The following is a 22,023-nucleotide window of genomic DNA, read 5'->3' as shown; positions in this document are numbered from 1 at the left end:
CCCTGTGTGCTTGCCTGTACACTGTCAGCAGAGTTTTCTTTCTCTCTATCCATCTATCTATGTCTACCTGTCTCTATCTATATCTCTCTATCTGTCTCTATCTCTCTACCTACATATATCTATCTGTATCTCTGTCTCTCTTTATCTACATATATCTATTTGTATATCTCTTTGTCTCTATCACTCTCTTTATCTAAATGTATCTATCTATATCTCCCTCTCTCCCTATATCTTTCTATCGATCTCTTTATCTATCTATAGCTCCCTATCAACAGTGCCTATAAGAAGTATTCGCCCTCCCTTGAAAATTTTCATGTTTTATTGTTATACAACATTGAATCTCAGTGGATTTAATTTGGCTTTTTTGACACTGAGCAACAGAAAAAGACTCTTTCATGTCAAAGTGAAAACAGATCTCTACAATGATCTAAATTAATTACAAATATAAAACACAAAATAATTAATTGCGCAAGTATTCACCCCTTTTAATATGACACACCAAATCATCACTGGTGCTCATAGTTAGTTAAATGGAGATCACTGTATGCAGTCAATGTGCTTGACTGTAGTAAAATTACACCTGTATCTGGAAGTGGTGAGTCAGTATCCTGGCAAAAACTGCACCATGAAGACAAAAGAACACTCCAGGCAACTCCACCAAAAGGTTATTGAAAAGCACAGGTCAGAAGATGGATACAAGAAAATTTCCAAGTCGCTGAATATCGCTTGGAGTACAGCTAAGTCAATCATCAAGAAATGGAAAGAATATGGCACAGCTGTAAATCTGGCCAGAGCAGGCCCCTTATCCTGTATCCATGCACCTTATTGTATCTCGTATGCCCATCAGCTCCCCTTTGCCCGATATCTACATGAAGAAGTAACTATAGTGGTCAGTCAGCCTCACTGGGGGTTGCGGCAGGAAACTCGTATGGTCACAAGGAAGATATACAAACTGTACACAGCAATGTCCAGTGTCCTTGGAGCAGAGAGACTGCAGCACTTCTTCTTCATTTTTAATAGTTTCCTGAAATTAATATTAACAGAACTTTTCACATGATTAAGAATAAGACATCAGACCATAAGACAAATGAGCAGAATTAGTCCATTCAGCTAACTGAGTCTGCTCTGCCCTTCCATCATGGCTGATTTATTAATACTCCCAGTCCCATTCTCCTGCCTTCTCCCCGTAACCTGACTAATCGAGAAACTATCAACCTCCACTTTAAATATACCCAATCACTTGGCCACCACAGTCATCTGCGCCATGAATTGCACAGATTCCTGACCCTCGGGCTTAAGGAATTTGTCCTCATCTCTGTTCTAGAGGGACCTCCTTGTACTCTGAGGCTTTTTTGCAGAACTGCTGGAGGAACTCAGCCAGTCAGGCAGCGTCAGTGGAGGGAAATGGACATTTGGTGGTGAAAATAGACCTCAAGGTCAAGGCTGTTATCTGGACCCGGGGTTTCACCTCTCTCTACTGTTGCTTTCTCTCTGACCCACTGAGTCCTCCAGCAGATTATTTCTTGCTCTGCACACCACATCTCCAGTCTCTTGTGTCTCCAAGGTTTTATTTGATGTATTCATTTTCAGGTTGTGGACCTCCAGTGCTCAGGATCTGTTCATCTGTTGACCTGCCCTCTCTCTCTGTCTTACAGGTTTACACGGGCCACACGAACCTGGTACGGTGCATCAGTGTCTCTCCCAGCGGCCAGTGGCTGGCATCAGGTAGCAGCACATTCCTTTCCCCTCCGCGTTTGTGTAGTTAGCGCTGTTAAAACAACAAGCTCAGGGAAGTAACGGTGTTAAAACGGAAGTAGGAACATTTCTGTGGCTGCTGCTGCTCGGATCAGCAGCTTTCCAGCCGCTGAAATCATCCTGAGGGGTCTGAGGTAATGTTCTTTATTCACAGCGCTTCGGCACGAGGTCGTGTGAGTCTCTGCACAACTCCAGTGCTCTTCAAACACAATCTGTTCACTTGTAATAAAGGTTAAAAAGATTAACTTCATTGTCACATGTACATCAGAATTTCACCTTGTCATGGTGGAGAGCCTTGCAAGTTCCTGAGATCCCAAGAGCGATGCCGTCTGGAGCCTGGCTCCTGGTAGGGTCACCCCGGCAGTCAGGTTGAGGGGGAGGTTCCAGGCAAAGAGCTATCCAATCACGACCTCGGCAGTGGAGCTGCGTAAGATGATGACGCATCACAATGACAGTGAAGGCAGAGGAAGACTGCAGCTGTAAAGGGTCCCCAGTCGTCTTGCACACCGTGCCACTGGACCCTGAACCTGATCCATCAAGGACAGGCCGTGAATTAGCCCCCACCCCCACCTCCCACAACCACCATGTTGAGCAAAGTCACGTCATTAAGGGAATAACCTTAAAACTCTAACATCCAGATTATGTGGATCCCGGATCAGCCTCTACAGCAATTTGAAGACCGACCAATAGGGCTCTGACCTTGGGGGAGAGAACATCATACCTGAGTGATTGTACTATAATATCAAAACATATAGTGCATCAATTGCTTCCCATTAAAACCTTTGTTTCTTTTTGGGTGGCAGGGTGGAGATAGAGGTGTGTAAGGAGCTCCTTCCCTCCACTAGACTGCAGGTCACCCTTGGGCAAGGTGTAGCACTTGTTTATTCCCCCCCCCCCCCCCCCCGGATCAGGGTCACATGAAGTTGTATGAGCAGCTGGTGCACATCACAAGTCCTGGTTATGTGACCACTGACGCCAGACAGACAATCTCCAAAGAGTATTGATAATGGCTGGGGTCACCCCTCTTGTAAAGGCACTGCCCAGGAGAAGGCAATGGCAAACCACTTCTGTAGAAGAATTTGTCAAGAACGATCCTGGTCAAGACCATAATTGCTCACGTCATACGACTTGGCATATAATGATGATGTTGTGTGCTTAATCTTTTAGGGACAAGTGTCCCCATTTTCCCTGCTGAGGACGGCATGTCTGGTGTAGCAGATGTAAGCCAGCTGGCACAGTGCCCACTGCCACGAGTGAGAACAGGCTGGGAGGTGACTCGACAGTTCCAGGGGTGGGGTGGGGTGGAAGATCAGGAGCAAGGGGGAGCTGGGATAAACATCTCACTTGAATGAGTACAGATGGCATCGTGTCTCAAATTCAGCCTGCCTGGCTGCAAACACTTTGCACTTACTCTGTTTTCAATTCAGATTTTCAAACCATTGCCCTTCTGTGAAATTAAACAATGTATTTTTGAATGTGATGTTTTTCAGCTGCCTAAAACTGCAGTTTGAGCGATGAGCTATTGGACTCATTAAGTTATACAGCATAAAAACAGGCCCTTTGGCCCAGCTGATCCATGCTAGCCTGTTACTCCCATTTACCTGCATTTGGCCCTTATCCTTCTCAACCACATACCTGTCTGTATGTCTTTTGAACTACCACTTGTTCCACATACCTACCACCCTCTGTGTGGAAAAAGTTACTCATTAAATCTTAACACTCATCATAAACCTATATGCTCTCTAGTTTTAGACTTCTCTATGCTGGGAAAAATACTGTGATCGTCCACCTCATCCCTGCTCCTCAAGCTGGAACATAGAACTGTTCAGCACAGTGCAGGCCCTTCGGCCCACAATGTTGTGCTGCCCCTTTAACCTACTCTTAAGATCAACCTAACCATATGTTACTAACGTATTTGCCCTGTCTGCCTCTACCACCTCCCCAGCAGCACACTCTAGCAAGCTCCTATTAAATCTTTCAAAGGTTTCAAAGGTACACTTAATGTCAGAGAAATGTATACAATATGCATCCTGAAATGCTTTTTCTTTGCAACCATCCACGAAAAACAGAGGAGTGCCCCCAAGGAATGAATGACAGTTAAATATTAGAACCCAAAGTCCCCCCCCAGCTCCCCTCCCCCCGACGCGTAAGTGGCAGCAAGCAACGATTCCCCCCCTCCACCAGCAAAAAAAAGCATCTGCACCCACCACCGAGCACTCAAGCATGCAGCAAAGACACATCTCGTTCACCCGGTATTCGACATACCACAGGCTCTCTCTCTCTCCCCCTAATAAGGGAGAAAGAGAAGTCTCCATTTCACAGCAAGAGGGGAGACATAACAAACGACTCGCTGGTTTACAATGTTATAAGTCCATTGAGTCGCTTTTTCTGAGCACTGTGCCCAAAGATCTCAGGTCTCTGGGCACATAACCGTAGATCTTCCAACTCCCACGATGACGCACTGATCTCCTGCCATGACACTGACGTTCGATCCGCCTGTCTCCAGAGCCACAAAATCTCGGACCTTCGTAGGCAAGCAAAGCTGTTAGGCCACGCCCTTGGCCTGTCGAATAGCGGCCAGTCACAAAACCCCAAGAGCAGGACTCATTCCTGCAAAGAACCAAAGTCAGTGTGTAACTCCAGGTCAGGGTCTTCAAAAGAACCCTGAAAGGGGAAAATAGAGATATTAAAGATAGAAACAGAGATGTTTCCGAAGATTCAAGCAAAGGAGTCACCATTAGGCGCCATTGATTCTCCTAAGCTCCTTCCACTTGACTGCCCCTCTTACCTTAAACTGTGCTCTCTAGTTCTTGCTCCCATAAGGACTGAGGACTGGGAGAAATTCAGAGTTCAGCAGAAGAGGACAAAGGGCTTAATTAGGAAGGGGAAAAAAGATTATGAGAGAAAACTGGCAGGGAACATAAAAGCTGACTGTAAAAGCTTTTATAGATATGTAAAAAGGAGAAGACTGGTAAAGACAAATGTAGGTCCCCTGCAGACAGAAACGGGTGAATTGATTATGGGGAGCAAGGACATGGCAGACCAATTGAATAATTACTTTGGTTCTGTCTTCACTAAGGAGGACATAAATAATCTTCCAGAAATAGTAGGGGACAGAGGGTCCAGTGAGATGGAGGAACTGAGCGAAATACATGTTAGTAGGGAAGTGGTGTTAGGTAAATTGAAGGGATTGAAGGCAGATAAATCCCCAGGGCCGGATGGTCTGCATCCCAGGGTGCTTAAGGAAGTAGCCCAAGAAATAGTGGATGCATTAGTGATAATTTTTCAAAACTCGTTATATTCTGGACTAGTTCCTGAGGATTGGAGGGTGGCTAATGTAACTCCACTTTTTAAAAAAGGAGGGAGAGAGAAACCGGGGAATTATAGACCGGTTAGCCTAACGTCGGTGGTGGGGAAACTGCTGGAGTCAGTTATCAAGGATGTGATAACAGCACATTTGGAAAGCGGTGAAATGATCGGACAAAGTCAGCATGGATTTGTGAAAGGAAAATCATGTCTGACGAATCTCATAGAATTTTTTGAGGATGTAACTAGTAGAGTGGATAGGGGAGAACCAGTGGATGTGGTATATTTGGATTTTCAGAAGGCTTTTGACAAGGTCTCACACAGAAGATTAGTGTGCAAACTTAAAGCACACGGTATTGGGGGTGGAGAATTGGTTAGCAGACAGGAAGCAAAGACTGGGAATAAACGGGACCTTTTCAGAATGGCAGGCAGTGACTAGTGGGGTACCGCAAGGCTCAGTGCTGGGACCCCAGTTGTTTACAATATATATTAATGACTTGGATGAGGGAATTAAATTCAGCATCTCCAAGTTTGCGGATGACACTAAGCTGGGCGGCAGTGTTAGCTGTGAGGAGGATGCTAAGAGGATGCAGGGTGACTTGGATAGGTTGGGTGAGTGGGCAAATTCATGGCAGATGCAATTTAATGTGGATAAATGTGAAATTATCCACTTTGGTGGCAAAAATAGGAAAACAGATTATTATCTGAATGGTGGCCGATTAGGAAAAGGAGAGGTGCAACGAGACCTGGGTGTCATTATACACCAGTCATTGAAAGTGGGCATGCAGGTACAGCAGGCGGTGAAAAAGGCGAATGGTATGCTGGCATTTATAGCGAGAGGATTCGAGTACAGGAGCAGGGAGGTACTACTGCAGTTGTACAAAGCCTTGGTGAGACCACACCTGGAGTATTGTGTGCAGTTTTGGTCCCCTAATCTGAGGAAAGACATCCTTGCCATAGAGGGAGTACAAAGAAGGTTCACCAGATTGATTCCTGGGATGGCAGGACTTTCATATGAAGAAAGACTGGATGAACTGGGCTTGTACTCGTTGGAATTTAGAAGATTGAGGGGGGATCTGATTGAAACGTATAAGATCCTAAAGGGATTGGACAGGCTAGATGCAGGAAGATTGTTCCCGATGTTGGGGAAGTCCAGAACGAGGGGTCACAGTTTGAGGATAGAGGGGAAGCCTTTTAGGACCGAGATTAGGAAAAACTTCTTCACACAGAGAGTGGTGAATCTGTGGAATTCTCTGCCACAGGAAACAGTTGAGGCCGGTTCATTGGCTATATTTAAGAGGGAGTTAGATATGGCCCTTGTGGCTACGGGGGTCAGGGGGTATGGAGGGAAGGCTGGGGCGGGGTTCTGAGTTGGATGATCAGCCATGATCATAATAAATGGCTGTGCAGGCTCGAAGGGCCGAATGGCCTACTCCTGCACCTATTTTCTATGTTTCTATGTTTCTATAACCTAGAGGGCACAGGTTTAAATTGAGATGGGTGGGCTCAATTTTACAGAGGATAGTTGGGGTACAGAAAGATTATGAGAGACATAGAGTAGACGGACCATATCTGTTTCCAAGTGTTAAAATGTCTAATACCAGACGGCATGCATTTAAGTTGAGAGGGCGTCATTTCAAAGGAGACGTGAGGGGCAAGTGTTTCTTACACAATAGTGGGTGTCTGAAATGTGCTGCTTGGAGTGGTTGTAGAGGCAGAAATATTAGTGAATTTTAAGAATCACCCAGCACTGTCTGGTTTTGGGAAAAAACCCTACTTCTGACATCTGCCATAAACTTCCTTCCAGTCGCCTTAAAAGTATGTCTCCTCGTATTAGCCATTTCCACTCTGGGAAAATATCTCTGGCTGCCCAGTCAACCTGTGCCTCTTGTCAGTTTGTACACCTCGATCAAGTCACCTCTCAGCCTCTTTTGCTCCAACAAGAAAAGCCCCTTGATATTTTAAGATTGGCAGGTTTATAAACCAGGACTGCTCAGGTGGAATGGGGCTAGATAGCGTTTATTTTCGGCTGCCACAGAGGCTCAGTGACTACTTTCTGTGCCATAAGTGTCTTTAATCTGGTGATGTTGGCACACAGGTGGAGCCTCTGTTCAACACTGACCATTTTGCCCTCATTTCATAGGCTCGGATGACCACACAGTTCGCTTCTGGGAGGTTGCCACAGCCCGCTGCTTGAAGATCATTGAGGTGGAAGGAGCTGTGAAGAGCATCGCTTGGAACCCTAACCCTGTTCACTGTCTTGTAGCGTTGGCTGTGTAAGTACTGACATGGCACTCCAATAAACCATCGGAGAGCATGTTCATGGGGGCTGTAAAATTCCCCTGTCGCTGAACTTGGGGTAATGATCTGAGACTGAGTGTTATGGTGGATTGATTACACTACACCCAACCCAGACAAGGTTTGTTCCAGTCCTGGGACACTGCAAGAGGGAGCTTTATCTCTGTCCTACAGTGCTAACCTTACTTTGGGATTGTGAAATGGGACAGCCCCATCAAAAGCACCTCAGAGTTTGTAGATGTGTGAGGTGGTGGGTGTGATCTCAATTTCAATATTTAAGAGCAAGTTTGGATAATTACACGGATGGGAGGGATATGGAGGGCTACGGCCCGGGAGTAGGTCGATGGGACAGTTTGATGGACTAGATGGACCAGATTTTGCCTGTTTGTGTGCTGCAGTGTTGGAGTGTTCTATGAATCAATGTTGGAAATCTAGAGCAACACACACAAAATGCTGGAGGAGCTCAGCAGGACAGGCAGCATCTGTGGAGAGAAATGAACAGTTGACGTTTTGGGCTGACTTCCTTCTTCAGGACTGGAAAGGAAGTGGGGAAGAAGCCAGAATAAGATGATGGGTGGAGGGGAAGGAGTATAAGCTGGAAGGTGACGGGTGAGGGGGAGGGGGGGGTGGGTGGGTGAGTGAGGGAGGAGAGGTGATAGGTGAAAGAAGTAAAGAGATCTGATTGGAGAGGAGAGTGGACTTTGGGGGAAAGGGAACGGGGAGGTGGGGGGGGGATACCAGAGGGCAGTGAGGAGAAATAACGGAGAGGCTGGAGAAATCAATGTTCATGCCGTCAGGTTGAAGGCTACCCAGGAAGAATATGTGTTTTTCTCCTCAACCTGAGAGTGGCCTTAGTGAGGGGAATGTCTCTTCAATTAGCATCAGTGAAAAACAGGGAAAAGTTACCAACCTTGCCTCACTCTATATCAAAAAATAACATTTATAAAATGAGAGGCAGAGATCAAGCAGACAGCCAGAGAGATTTTCCCTAAGGTGGAAATAATTTTAAGGTGATTGAAGGAAAGCATAGGAGGTTGTCAGAGGCAGACTTTACACAGAGTGGTTTGTGGTGCCAGGAGTGGTGATAGACGCAGATTCATTAGGGATACTTAATAGACTCTTTTGTAGGCACATGAATGAAAGTAAAATGGAGAGCTATGATTAGATTGATCTTGGAGTAGGTTAAAGGATTGGCACAACATTATGCTCCTCTGTTCTATGTTCTGTGGTAACATTAACAGCTCATTACAGCATATATGCAGTGTTTAACACAAGGTAGACTATAGAACTAAATGGATGCGATCTAACCTTAGTTATGGAGACCTAGTTGCAAAGTGTCCTAAACAGGGATTAAATGTTTCAAGATAACATTTAGAATCACCGTCATTATGTGCCGTGACGTGGGCGATCATGGTCTTCTATCTGTCTTTAATCCAAGAAGTTCCAATAAGCTCTTCAAAACTTTTGCCTGTCCGTCCATTGATGTGACTCACGGATGTCATTCGCTGTCGATCATGACTTTTTCTTTTATCAATTTTTCCCGTCACTGAAAGATGTTTGAGCTTCTCTTTCCTCAGTACATGTCCGAAAAATCCCAGCTACTGTTTCCTGATTGATGATATCAGATCAGCTCTCTTCTTATTCCGGTTTTTTGCAAAACTTCCTCATTCGTTACTCTGTTCTTCCGTGAACATTTCGAAGAAATAAGCAAAAGTGGGCTTGGTTTCCCCAGTTATTAAATAAAGGAATAGGGCAAAGACAGTCAATGGGAAGGATCATAGGTCGGACATGAAGAAGAGGAATGAGTTTTGGTGCAGCTAAAAACCAGCAGGGGACAGGAAACTTTGGTGGGAGTCGTGTGTTAGTTCCCACACCCTTTAGGTAATGCAGGGCATACAAAATCAGGAAATTAAAAATGCATATAACAAGGGTAATACAATAACCATTGTAACCTGTATGTGTGGAGGTTGAATTCATGGAGTGTATGTGTGATGGTTTTTAAATCAGTCTGCTGAGGAAAGAAGAGGCTACGTAAGGTCTGGCACAGTGCAACGTCAAACTGGTTTAGGAGTCTTTTGGGAAGAGAGGTCATAATATGAAATAATTTTATGATTCAACGTGATTTTAGTTTGGTTCTAAATGAAGGTCATGCATCTAAACATAGCAGACGATGAATATAAGGGACATAAGCTGGCTACGATGTAGGGAGAAGCTACACGGGAATCTCACATTGCACACTGCCAACAGGTACAAAGTGCTGGAGGAACTCAGCAGGTCAGGATGTGAATAGACGGTTGACATTTCAGACCCGAGACCCTTCTTCAGGCTGTACAGGCATGAAGAGATTGGCTAACGTCAAAGAATTAATAGCCCCAGCTATTTGTGATTTACCGCAAGGCTGGGGGGCTGTGAGTTGGGAGAAAACGGAAGCTTCGAGGGCTACAAACAGGCAAAGTGAAACAATGTGAAGTGGCATGGCAGATGAAGAAAATGAGAGGCTTTTCACTCTTATTGCACAGCACTACAGCACAGAAGCAGTCCTTTTGGCCCATCTAGTCTGTGCCAAACCATTTAAACTGCCTTGTCCCATCAACCTGAACCCAGACCATACCTCTCCCATCCATGTGCTCTACCTGTTCAAACTTCTCTTAAGTGTTGAAATCAAAATTGCATCTACCAGTTGGCTGGCAGCTTGTTCCATACTCTCTCACCACCCAAGAAGTTTCACCTCATGTTCCCCTTACATATTTCATCCTTAGCCCATGACCTCTAGTTCTAGTCTCACCTAACCTCAGTGGAAAAAGCTTTGGCGGGACGAGAAGATGGCAGTGCGACACAGCTCGCAGCAGCCACTCCATTGGTGATGTCTGTTATCTGTCAAGTAGGGCGCCTTGCACAGTCCTGATTTGATGGAGACAGACGTGAGAGCACAGAGGAACATCTGGTGAAACTTCTGAAATGCCTGTTTCGTGCTGCTGCTACTGTGTGGTCCAGAATCTCTGGAGAAGGCCCCCAGTCCTCGCCTTTGCTTGTTGCTTGGCGGCCGGGGTAGGATCGAAGCGCTCGGCAGAGGACGGTGCTCGGAGAGGCTGTGTCGGAGGGGCTGCTCGGAGGCTCGAAGTTTTCGGATGGACTCAGAGTCCGCTGCGGTCGGGTGCTTCCAATGGTGCTGCATCGGCAAGTTTGTAGCGCTTGGAGGTTCATGGTAGGGAGAGTTTCTCTCTTCTACTGCCTGTGTGGGATGATGAGTCTATCGGGACTTTGGGACTTTTTTTTTACCATGCCCATGGTCTGCTCTTTATCAAATTATGGTATTGCTTTGCACTGTTGTAACTATATGTTATAATGTGGTTTTGTCAGTTTTAGTCTTGGTTTGTCCTGTGTTTTCTTGTGATATCATTCTGGAGGAACGTTGTATCATTTCTTAATGCATGCATTTCTAAGTGACAATAAATGAGGACTGAGTGTCCTCATAATCTAATCTAATCTAATCTAATCTGTCCTTTTCTGTGGGCAAGCCAATCCTAAATCTAAACTATTAACTCTCCTTGGATCCCGTGGGTTTTAAATATCGATTGGCATCTCCCTAGAGTGGGGTGTTTAGATGGGATAGAGTTTGTTAGGTATGTTCTGGAAGGTTTCTTGACACAACATGTAGATAAGCCTACAAGAGGAGAGACTGTACTTGATCTGGTATTGGGAAATGAACCTGGTCAGGTGTCAGATCTCTCAGTGATCATAATTCTATCTCCTTTACAATAGCATTGGAGAGAGATAGGAACAGGCAAGTTAGAAAAGTGCTTAACTGGAGTAAGGGGAATTATGAAGCTATCAGGCAGGAACTTGGAAGCTTAAATTGGGAACAGATGTTCTTGGGCAAAGGTACAAAAGAAATGTGGCAAATGTTCAAGGGATATTTGTGTGGAGTTCTGCATAGGTACGTTCCAATGAGACAGGGAAGTTATGGTAGGGTACAGGAACCGTGGTGTACAAAGGCTGTAATAAATCTAGTCAAGAAGAAAAGAAAAGCTTACAAAAGGTTCAGTGAACGACAGGAATTCTGCAGATGCTGGAAATTCAAGCAACACACATCAAAGTTGCTGGTGAACGCAGCAGGCCAAGCAGCATCTGTAGGAAGAGGTGCAGTCGATGTTTCAGGTCGAGACCCTTCGTCAGGACTAACTGAAGGAAGAGTGAGTAAGGGATTTGAAAGTTGGAGGGGGAGGCGGAGATCCAAAATGATAGGAGAAGACAGGAGGGGGAGGGATAGAGCCAAGAGCTGAACAGGTGATAGGCAAAAGGGGATACGAGAGGATCATGGGACAGGAGGTCCGGGAAGAAAGACGGGGGGGGGGGGGGGAGCCAGAGGATGGGCAAGAGGTATATTCAGAGGGAGAAAAAGGAGAGTGAGAGAAAGAATGTGTGCATAAAAATAAGTAACAAATGGGGTACGAGGGGGAGGTGGGGCCTAGCGGAAGTTAGAGAAGTCGATGTTCATGCCATCAGGTTGGAGGCTACCCAGACGGAATATAAGGTGTTGTTCCTCCAACCTGAGTGTGGCTTCATCTTTACAGTAGAGGAGGCCGTGGATAGACATGTCAGAATGGGAATGGGATGTGGAATTAAAATGTGTGGCCACTGGGAGATCCTGCTTTCTCTGGCGGACAGAGCGTAGGTGTTCAGCAAAGCGGTCTCCCAGTCTGCGTCGGATCTCGCCAATATATAAAAGGCCACATTGAGAGCACCGGACGCAGTATATCACCCCAGCCGACTCACAGGTGAAGTGTTGCCTCACCTGGAAGGACTGTTTGGGGTCCTGAATGGTGGTAAGGGAGGAAGTGTAAGGGCATGTGTAGCACTTGTTCCGCTTACGCGGATAAGTGCCAGGAGGGAGATCAGTAGGGAGGGATGGGGGGGACGAATGGACAAGGGAGTCGCGTAGGGAGCGATCCCTGCGGAATGCAGAGAGAGGAGAGGAGGGAAAGATGTGCTTAGTGGTGGGATCCCATTGGAGGTGGCGGAAGTTACGGAGAATAATATGTTGAACCCGGAGGCTGGTGGGGTGGTAGGTGAGGACCAGGGGAAGCCTATTCCTAGTGGGGTGGAGTGAGAGCATCTCCCCCATTTCACGTACATCTGCTCTTGTCCCCCCTTGTCTTTCTTCCCGGACCTCCTGTCCCATGATCCTCTCATATCCCCTTTTGCCAATCACCTGTCCAGCTCTTGGCTCTATCCCTCCCCCTCCTGTCTTCTCCTATCATTTTGGATCTCCCCCTACCCCTCCAACTTTCAAATCCCTTACTCACTCTTCCTTCAGTTAGTCCTGACGAAGGGTCTCGGCCTGAAACATCGACTGCACCTCTTCCTACAGAAAAAGGTTCAGTGAGTTAGGTAATGTTGGAGATCGAGAAGATTATAAGGCTTAACAGGAAGGAGTTTAAGAAGGAAATTAGGAGAGCCAGAAGGGGCCGTGAGAAGGCCTTGGTGGGCTGGATTAAAGAAAACCCCAAGGCATTCTACAAGTATGTGAAGAGCAAGAGGGTAAGATGTGAAAGAATAGGACCTATCAAGTGTGACAGTGGAAAACAGTGTGCGGAACCAGAGGAAATAGCAGAGGTACCTAATGAATACTTCAGTATTTACTATGAAAAAGGATCTTGGTGATTGTAGTGCTGACTTGTAGCAGACTGAAAAGCTTGAGCATGTAGATATTAAGGAAGAGGATGTGCTGGAGCTTTTGGAAAGCATCAAATTGAATAAGTCACCAGGACCGGATGAGATGTACCCCAGACTTCTGTGGGTGGTGAGGGAGCAGATTGCTGAGCCTCTGGCAATGATCTTTGCATCATCAATGAAGACAGGAGAGGTTCCGGAGGATTGGAGGGCTGCGGATGTTGTTCCCTTATTGAAGAAAGGGAGTAGAGATAGCCCAGGTAGTTATAGACCAGTGAGTCTTACTTCAGTGGTTGGTAAGATGATGGAGAAGATCCTGAGAGGCAGGATTTATGAACATTTGGAGAGGTATAATATGATTAGGAATAATCAGCATGGCTTTGTCAAGGGCAGGTCGTGCCTTACAAGCCTGATTGAATTTTTTGAGGATGTGACTAAACACATTGATGAAGGTAGAGCTGTAGATGTAGTGTATATGGATTTCAGCAAGGCATTTAATAAGGTACCCCATGCAAGGCTTATTGAGAAAGTAAGGAGGCATGGGATCCAAGGGGACATTGCTTTGTGGATCCAGAACTGGCTTGCCCACAGAAGGCAAAGAGTGGTTGTAGATGGGTCATATTCTGCATGGAGGCTGGTGACCAGTGGTGTGCCTCAGGGATCTGTTCTGGGACCCCTACTCTTTGTGATTTTTATAAATGACCTGGATGAGGAAGTGGAGGGATGGGTTAGTAAGTTTGCTGATGACACAAGGGTTGGAGGTGTTGTGGATAGTGTGGAGGGCTGTCAGAGGTTACAGCAGGACATTGATAGGATGCAAAACTGGGCTGAGAAGTGGCAGATGGAGTTCAACCCAGATAAGTGTGAAGTGGTTCACTTTGGTAGGTCAAATATGATGGCAGAATATAGTATTAATGATAAGACTCTTGGCAGTGTGGAGGATCAGAGGGATCTTGGGGTCTGAGTCCATAGGACGCTCAAAGCAGCTGCGCAGGTTGACTCTGTGGTTAAGAAGGCATATGGTGTATTGGCCTTCATCAATCGTGGAATTGAAATTAGGAGCCGAGAGGTAATATTGCAGCTATGTAGGACCCTGGTCAGACCCCACTTGGAGTACTGTGCTCAGTTCTGGTTGCCTCACTACAGGAAGGATGTGGAAGCCATAGAAAGGGTGCAGAGGAGATTTACAAGGATGTTGCCTGGATTGGGGAGCATGCCTTATGAGAATCGGTTGAGTGAACTCGGCCTTTTCTCCTTGGAGCAACGGAGGATGAGAGGTGACCTGATAGAGGTGTATAAGATGATGAGAGGCATTGATCGTGTGGATAGTCAGAGGCTTTTTCCCAGGGCTGAAATGGCGGCCACAAGAGGGCACAGGTTTAAGGTGCTGGGGAGTAGGTACAGAGGAGATGTCAGGGGTAAGTTTTTTTACATAGAGGGTGGTGAATGCATGGAATGGGCTGCCGGCAACGGTGGTGGAAGCGGATACGATAGGGTCTTTTAAGAGACTTTTGGATAGGTACATGGAGCTTAGAAAAATAGAGGGCTATGGGTAACCTTAGTAATTTCTAAGTTAGGGACATGTTTGGCCCAGCTTTGTGGGCCGAAGGGCCTGTATTGTGCTGTAGGTTTTCTATGTTTCTATGTTTTAATCTTCTGGGTCAGCCTACCATGAAGGGGCATTTTTGGATACCTTGCTGGAGTCCACTTGGACAACATCCACTGCCCTACCCTTATCAATAGCCACAATCAAGTTTGTAAAACATAAACTCCCACATACAAAGCTGTACTGACTATCCCTGATGTCTGTGCATTTCCAAACACAAGAGATTCTACAAATGCTGGAAATCTTGAGCAACACACACTCAATGCTAGAGGAACTCAGTGGATCAGGCAGCAGCTATGGAGGGGAGCCCCTGCCAGTATTTTGTATGTAAGTAGATCCGATCCTTCAGAATTTCAATTATTTCCCTACAACTGATGGAAGGCTCACTAATCTATAATTTCCTGTTTTTTTCCTGTTGTAGTTAAAGTAACAAGGGGACCTCATCTGCGGTTAGAGAAGACGCAGTGATCTCTGTCAAAGCCACTGCAATCTCCTTGCTTGCATCTTAGAGTCATAGAATTATAGAGCACTATAGCACAGGAACAGGCCCTTCAGCCCATCTAGTCTGTGCCAAACTTTTATTCTGCCTAGTCCATTTACACCTAGATCATAGGCTTTTGTCTGCTTCCCATCTATGTGCCTATCCAAATCTCTTTCTTTCTTTCTTTTTTCTTTTTAAATCTTTTTATTAATTTTCAAAATTATAAACAAAATAACAATGTTGATACAAAGAGATTGGAGTAATCTTATTATTAATAAACATATACAAAAAAGATTTCAAATAACACAGGTATAAAAGACTTCCAAACTCATGTTGAAATTAATCATAAAGAAGAAAAAGAAATAAAAAGAAAAAAATATATATACAAAGGAACCCCCTCCCCCAAAAAAAAAAGAAAAAAAGAACTAAATATTAAACCCAAAAAAAGCAAATGGAACAAAACAGGGCTAGACCAATATCTTAAATCGAACACGTTCAGTAATGTCGTGAACTCCACTCCTCTATTCATATATTTTAAGTTAATAAAGAAGATTCGTAAAGGTCAAATTACATCATATGAAAATGTTGAATAAAAGGTTTCTAAGTTTCTTCAAATTTAACCGAAGGATCAAAAATATCACTTCTAATTTTATCTAACCAAATCTCACTTAAATTTTAAAACTGAACAATTCCTCAGGCAAACCGTTCCACATTTCAGCAGCCTCTGAGTGAAGAAGATTCTCCTTTTGTTGCCCTTAAACATTTCTTCCTTCATCCTTAACTCATGGCTGCCAGTTCTAGTCTCTCATAACCTCAGTAGAAAAAGTCTACTTGCATTTACCCAATCTATACCTCCATCAAATCTCCCCACATTCTCCTACTCTCCAGGGAATAACCTACTCAATCTTTCCCGATAACTCAGGTCCTCAAGACCTGGTAATGTCCTTGTAAATTTATCTGTGTGCTCTTTCAATCTTATTTACATCTTTCCTGTAGGTAGGTGACCAAAACTGCTCACGATACCCCAAATTAGGCCTTACCAATGCTTTGTACATCTTCAACATAATATCCCAACGACTGTACTCATTACTTTGATTTATGAAGACCAATGTGCCAGAAGCTCTCTTTATGACCTTATCTACCTGTGAAGCCACTTCCAAAGAATTATGGATCTGTATTCTAAGATCCCTCCGTTCTAATGCACTCCTCCTTCAATAACCTGTGACAGTTCACATCAGGCCCTGGAGACCTCTCCACTATACTGTTCTTCAGGACCCCTAACACCACAACCATCTTATATTAATTAACTTATCCGAAACTATCTACAGACCCTCTCTGATCTCGTTATCCTCTGTGGTCTCCTTGGGGAATACTGATGCGAAGTGCATATTTAGTTCTTTGTCCACTTGCTCTGGCTTTGGGCTTAAATTCCCTCCTTTGCCCCACAGCAGTCCCATCCTCTAGCTAGTTACCCACATTTTCAATGTATGCATAGAATTCCTTTGGATTCTCCTTAATCCTGCTTGCCAAGGACAGTTTGCGGCCCCCTTTAGCCTTCCTGATTCCCTGTTTAAATGCTTCCCTTCCTTTGCACTCCTCAAAGGCCCTGTCTGATTTTGGCTTCCTGAACCTTGTGTCTGCTTCCTCTTTGTGAGTAATTTGTAAAGTTGTTCATTATCCAAAGTTCCTGAACCTCGCCATTCTGGTCTGTCTTACTCACAGCAGCATGTAGCTCCTGAATTCTGACCAGATGGTTTTTAAACAACTCCCACATGTCAGATGTGAACATAATAACATTTGGTTACAATCTACACTCCCCACCCAACGCTGGCCTTGATGTTGTTGTAATTGGACTATAAGACTTGAGAGCAGAATTAGGCCATTCAGCCCATCGAGTCTGCTCCGCCATTCTATCATGGCTGATTTATTATCTCTCTCTACCCCATTCTCCTGTCTTCTCCCCATAACCTTTGACACGCTGACTAATCAAAAGTCTATCAATGTCAGCTTTAAATATACCCAATGACTTGGACTCCACAGTTGTCTGTGGCAATGAATACGACAGACTCATCACCTTCTGGCTAAATAAATTCCTCTTCATCCTTGAACACAACCTTGTATTCTGAGGCTGTGCCCTTTGGTCCTCGACTCTGCCACTATAGGAGACATCCTCTCCATGTCCACCTTATCTAGGCATTTCATTGAATTAGCGTTTCGCTAATTTAGCATTTCCCCCCCAGCTCCAGGTTTATCCTCATCCATAACGATTGAAAAATTAGAAGATTGGTCATCAGGATTGTAAATAGCTTGTGTCCCAGCACTCAGCCCTAGATCGCTGAGCAGTTGGCGTAGGAGGGAGGGTATAAGTTTTTTTGGATCATTGGGCTCTCTTCCAGGGAAGGTGGAGCCTGTACAGAAAGGGTGGTTTGCACCTGACCTTGAGGGGGCTAATATCCTGGCAGGAAGGCTTGTTAATGCTGCACAGTGGGATTTAAATTAGAGTTGCAGGGGATGGGAACCAGAATGCCAGAGTAGGTGGAGATAGATGTTGGTAAAACCTCAGACAAAGTTAGGAATCAAAAGGTTGAGCATGATGGAATTAGTGTCCTGAGCAGCATATATTTCAGTGCAAGAAATATCATAGAAAAGGTGGATAATAGTGCTGATGAAGGGTCTCGGCCCGAAGCATTGACCGTACTCTTTTCCATAGACGCTGCCTGGCCTGCTGAGTCCCTGCAGCATTTTGTGTGTGTTGCTTGGATTTCCAGCATCTGCAGATTTTCTCTTGTTTGTAATGGCACTGAAGATGAGGTGGCTGGTTTACAAACAGAGGCAACGTGTAGTGAGGAGAGGTTGTTGACAGGGCAAAATTGCAGTCAACAGGATGAGTTACAACGTAAAAGGTGAAGAAAATCAAAAAGGATGAATACAGGACTGAAGGTGTTGTATTTGAATACACACAGTATATGGAATAAGGTAGATGAACTTGTAGCACAGTTGCTGATTGGCAGGTATGATGTTGTAGGCATCACTGAGTGATGGCTGAACAAAGATTACAGCCGGGAGCTTAATGTCCAAGGATTCATATTGTATTGAAAGACAGGCGAGAAGGCAGAGGCGGCGATGTTGCTCTGTTGGTAAAACGTGAAATCAGATGAGAGAGGTGACATAGGATCGGGAAGTGTTGAATCATTGTGGATAGAGCTAGGGAACTGCAAGGGTAAAAAGACCCTGATGGGAGTTGTAAACAGACCCCCAAACTGTAGTAAGGATGTGGCCTACAAATTACAATGAGAGATAGAAAATGTATGTCAAAAGGCCAATGTTACAATAGCCATGGGGGATTTCAATATGCAGGTAGATTGGGGAAATCAGGTTGGTGCTGGATTCCAGGAGGGGGGAATTTCTGGAGTGACTATGAGATGGCTTTTTAGAGCAGCTATTGGTTGAGCCCTTTAGGGGATCAGCTATTCTGGATTGAGTGTTGTGCAATGAACCAGAATTGATGAGAGAGCTTAAGGTAAAAGAACCAAATTCACCCTGAAATTTGAGAAGAGAAGCTGAAGTCAGATGTATCAGTATTACAGCGGAGTAAAGGGAGTTACAGTGGCATGAGAGAGAAGCTGGCCAGAAACGATTGAAAAGGAACAAAGGCGTGATGACAGCAGAGCAGTAATGGCTGAAATTTCTGAAGCAATTCAGAAGGCACAGGATATATACATACCAAAGAGGAAGAAGTATTCTAAAGGAAAGATGACACAACCATGGCTAACAAGAGAAGTCAAAACCAATGTAAAAACCAAAGAGAGGGCATATAATAGAGCAAAAATGAATGGGAAGTTAGAGGATTGGGGAGCTTTTAAAAACCAACAGAAGGTAACTAAAAAGTAATAAGAAGGTAAAGATGGAATATGAAAGTAAGCTAGCCACTAATGTTAAAGAGGATACCAAATGTTTCTTCAGATACATAAAGTGTGAAAGAGAGGCAAGGGTGGATATCAGACCGCTGGAAAATGGTGCTGGAGAGGTCCTGCCAAAGTGTCTCGGCCCAAGACGGCAACTGTACTTTTTCCATAGATACTGCCTGGCGTGCTGAGTTCCTCCAGCATGTTGTGTGTGGAGAGGTAGTAATGGGAGACAAGGAAATAGCAGACAAACTAAATATTTTGCATCAGTCTTCACTGTGGAAAATACTAGCATATGATGGAAGTTCCGGGTGTCAGGGGGCAGAAAGTATATGAAGTTACCATAACTTGAGAGGAGGTTCTTGGGAAACTGAAAGGTCTGAAGGTAGATAAGTCACCTGGACCAGATTGTGTACACCCCAGGGTTCTGAAAGATGTAGCTGAAGAGATCATGGAGGCATTAGTACTGATCTTTAAAGAATCACTAGAATGTGGAATGGTTCCAGAAAACTGGAAAATTGCAAATGTCACTCCACTCTTCCAAGAAGGGAGGGAGGCAGAAGAAAGGAAACTATAAACCAGTTAGTCTGACCTCAGTGGTTGGAAAGATGTGGAGTTGACTATTAAGGATGAGGTCTCAGGGTACTTGGAGGCACATGATGACAAAGGCCATAGTCAGCACGGGTTCCTCAAGGGAAAACCTTGCCTGACAAATCTGTTGCAATTCTTTGAAGAAATAACAGGTAGGATAGACAATGGGGAATTGGTGGTTGTTGTGTACTTTGATTTTAAGATGGCCTATGACAAGGTGCCACACATGAGGCTGCTTAACAACCTCTGAGTCCATGGTATACAGAAAAGACTCTAGCATGGATAAAGCAGTGGCTGATTGGCAGGAGGCAAAGAGTGGGAATAAAGAGAGCCTTTTCTGACTTGCTGCTGGTGACTAGTGGTGTTCCACTGACGTCTATGTTGGGATCGATTCTTTTTATGTTATATGGCAATGATTTGAATGATAGAATCGATGGCTTTGTTGCAAAGTTTGCTGACGATATGATGATAGGTGGAGGGGCAGGTAGTTCTGAGGAAGTAGAGAGGCTACAGAAGAACTTAAGACCAGATGATACAGCCTCAGAATAGAGGGGTGTCCTTGTAGAACAGAGATGATGAGGAATTTCTTTAGCCAGAGAGTGGTGAATCTGTGGAATTCTTGCCAAAGACAGCTGTGGAGGCTGTCTTTATGTATATTTAAGGCAGAAGTTGATAGATTCTTGACTGATCAGGACATGAAAGGATACAGGGAGGTGGCAGGAAATTGGAACTGAGAGAAAAATTGGATCAGCCGTGATGGAGTGGCGGAGCATTCTCGATGAGCCAAACAGCCTAGTTCTGCTCCTATGTCTTATGGTCTCTTACTTAATAAAGCTTGTGGTTTTGAATGTGACTCATTTATCCCTGCCCTCTGTTTCCCTGTTTGTGAACCAGTTGGCAGGCAGATGAGGAGGGAAGATGTACGGAACCAAACATAGGATTTGTCAATATAATATATGGAATTCTCTAACCCAAGAAAAACATTCACCAGCACTGGGCAACAGAAACATCTGCTGAAAGGCTGAGGTGTTGGGATTAGAACTGGAGGAGGTTGCTTGTAAAGAACTACGGCCAGAAATAGGCCCTTTTGCTCATCTAGTCCATGCCAAACTGTTATTCTGCATAGTCCCTTCAACCCACAGCTAGACCATACCCCTCCATACCTCGCACTAGTCTGCATTAAATTCCACCTGCTAGTTCTTAGTTCCTTTTTCCAGCTGATCCAGATCCCTCTGCAAGCCATGATAGTCTTCCTCACTGTCCACCACACCCCCCCAATCTTGGTGTTATTTGCAAATGTGCTAATCCAGTTAACCACATTATCATTTAGATCGTTGCTATGGATGACAAACAACAATGGACCCAGCACCAACCCCTGTGGCACCCCACCAGTCACAGGCCTCCGGTCAGAGAGGCAACCCTCTACTACCACTCTCTGGCTTCTCCCACAAAGCCAATGTCTAATCCAGTTTACTACCTCTTCCTGAATGCTGAGCGCCTGACCCTTCTTCACCAGCCTCCCATGTGAACCTTGTCAAATGCCTTGCTAAAATGCACGTAGACAACATCCACTGCCTTGCCTTCATCAATTTTCCTAGTAACATCCTTGAAAAACTCCAGTGTTGTTTAGACAAGCTAGCGTGCACAAAGCCATGTAGACTATCCCTCGTTAGTACATTAGGAATGTGAGCCAGCTGTATATGAATGCTGCCTTCACGGAGTGTATGTGTTTTGTCTGTTTTTGCAGTGAACACTCTGTCATCATCATCAATCCCTGTCTGGGTGATAAGCTGCTGTACAACGCCACCGATCAGCTCATCGCATCGTTCGAGGAGCCTGAGGAGGAGCCACCACAGCCTGTGGAGTGGACAGCGGCTGAGGGAGAGACTTTTGATGCAGGATTCCGACTGATCATCAAGCACAACAAGGTTTCCACTCTTATCCCGCTGCCATCACGTCCCTGAGTACCGTGCCTTACGACCTTGCCCTCCTTGTCTAAAGTGCCATGCCTCGCAACATCACGCTCCCTTGTCCAAAGTACAGTGCCTCACAACCTCACCCTCCTCACCCTCCTTACCCTCCTTGTCCAAAGTGCCGTGCCTCACAACCTCACCCTCCTTGTCCAAAGTGCCGTGCCTCACAACCTCACCCTCCTTGTCCAAAGTGCCGTGCCTCGCAACCTCACCCTCCTTGTCCAAAGTACCGTGCCTCACAACCTCACCCTCCTTGTCCAAAGTACCGTGCCTCACAACCTCACCCTCCTTGTCCAAAGTGCCGTGCCTCACAACCTCACCCTCCTTGTCCAAGGTACTGTGCCTCGCAACCTCACCCTCCTTGTCCAAAATGCCGTGCCTCGCAACCTCACCCTCCTTGTCCAAAGTACCGTGCCTCACAACCTCACCCTCCTT

General features: G+C 45.2%; 1 protein-coding gene across 1 annotated transcript in view; it reads left to right on the top strand.

Moving 5' to 3' along the window:
• bop1 (BOP1 ribosomal biogenesis factor) overlaps nt 1-22,023 on the top strand; it is a 244,425-nt gene that overhangs the window by 201,204 nt on the left and 21,198 nt on the right. The window contains exons 10-12 of the mRNA XM_072254272.1: nt 1,656-1,725; nt 7,205-7,337; nt 21,363-21,543. Coding sequence (XP_072110373.1) covers nt 1,656-1,725; nt 7,205-7,337; nt 21,363-21,543 — 384 coding nt within the window. The remainder of the gene's footprint in view (nt 1-1,655; nt 1,726-7,204; nt 7,338-21,362; nt 21,544-22,023) is intronic.

Source organism: Mobula birostris, chromosome 3, assembly GCF_030028105.1.
Source record: "Mobula birostris isolate sMobBir1 chromosome 3, sMobBir1.hap1, whole genome shotgun sequence".
NCBI classification, from domain to species: domain Eukaryota; kingdom Metazoa; phylum Chordata; class Chondrichthyes; order Myliobatiformes; family Myliobatidae; genus Mobula; species Mobula birostris.
Note: the sequence above shows the minus strand (reverse complement) of the source record. Positions and strands in the feature narration are given on the sequence as shown.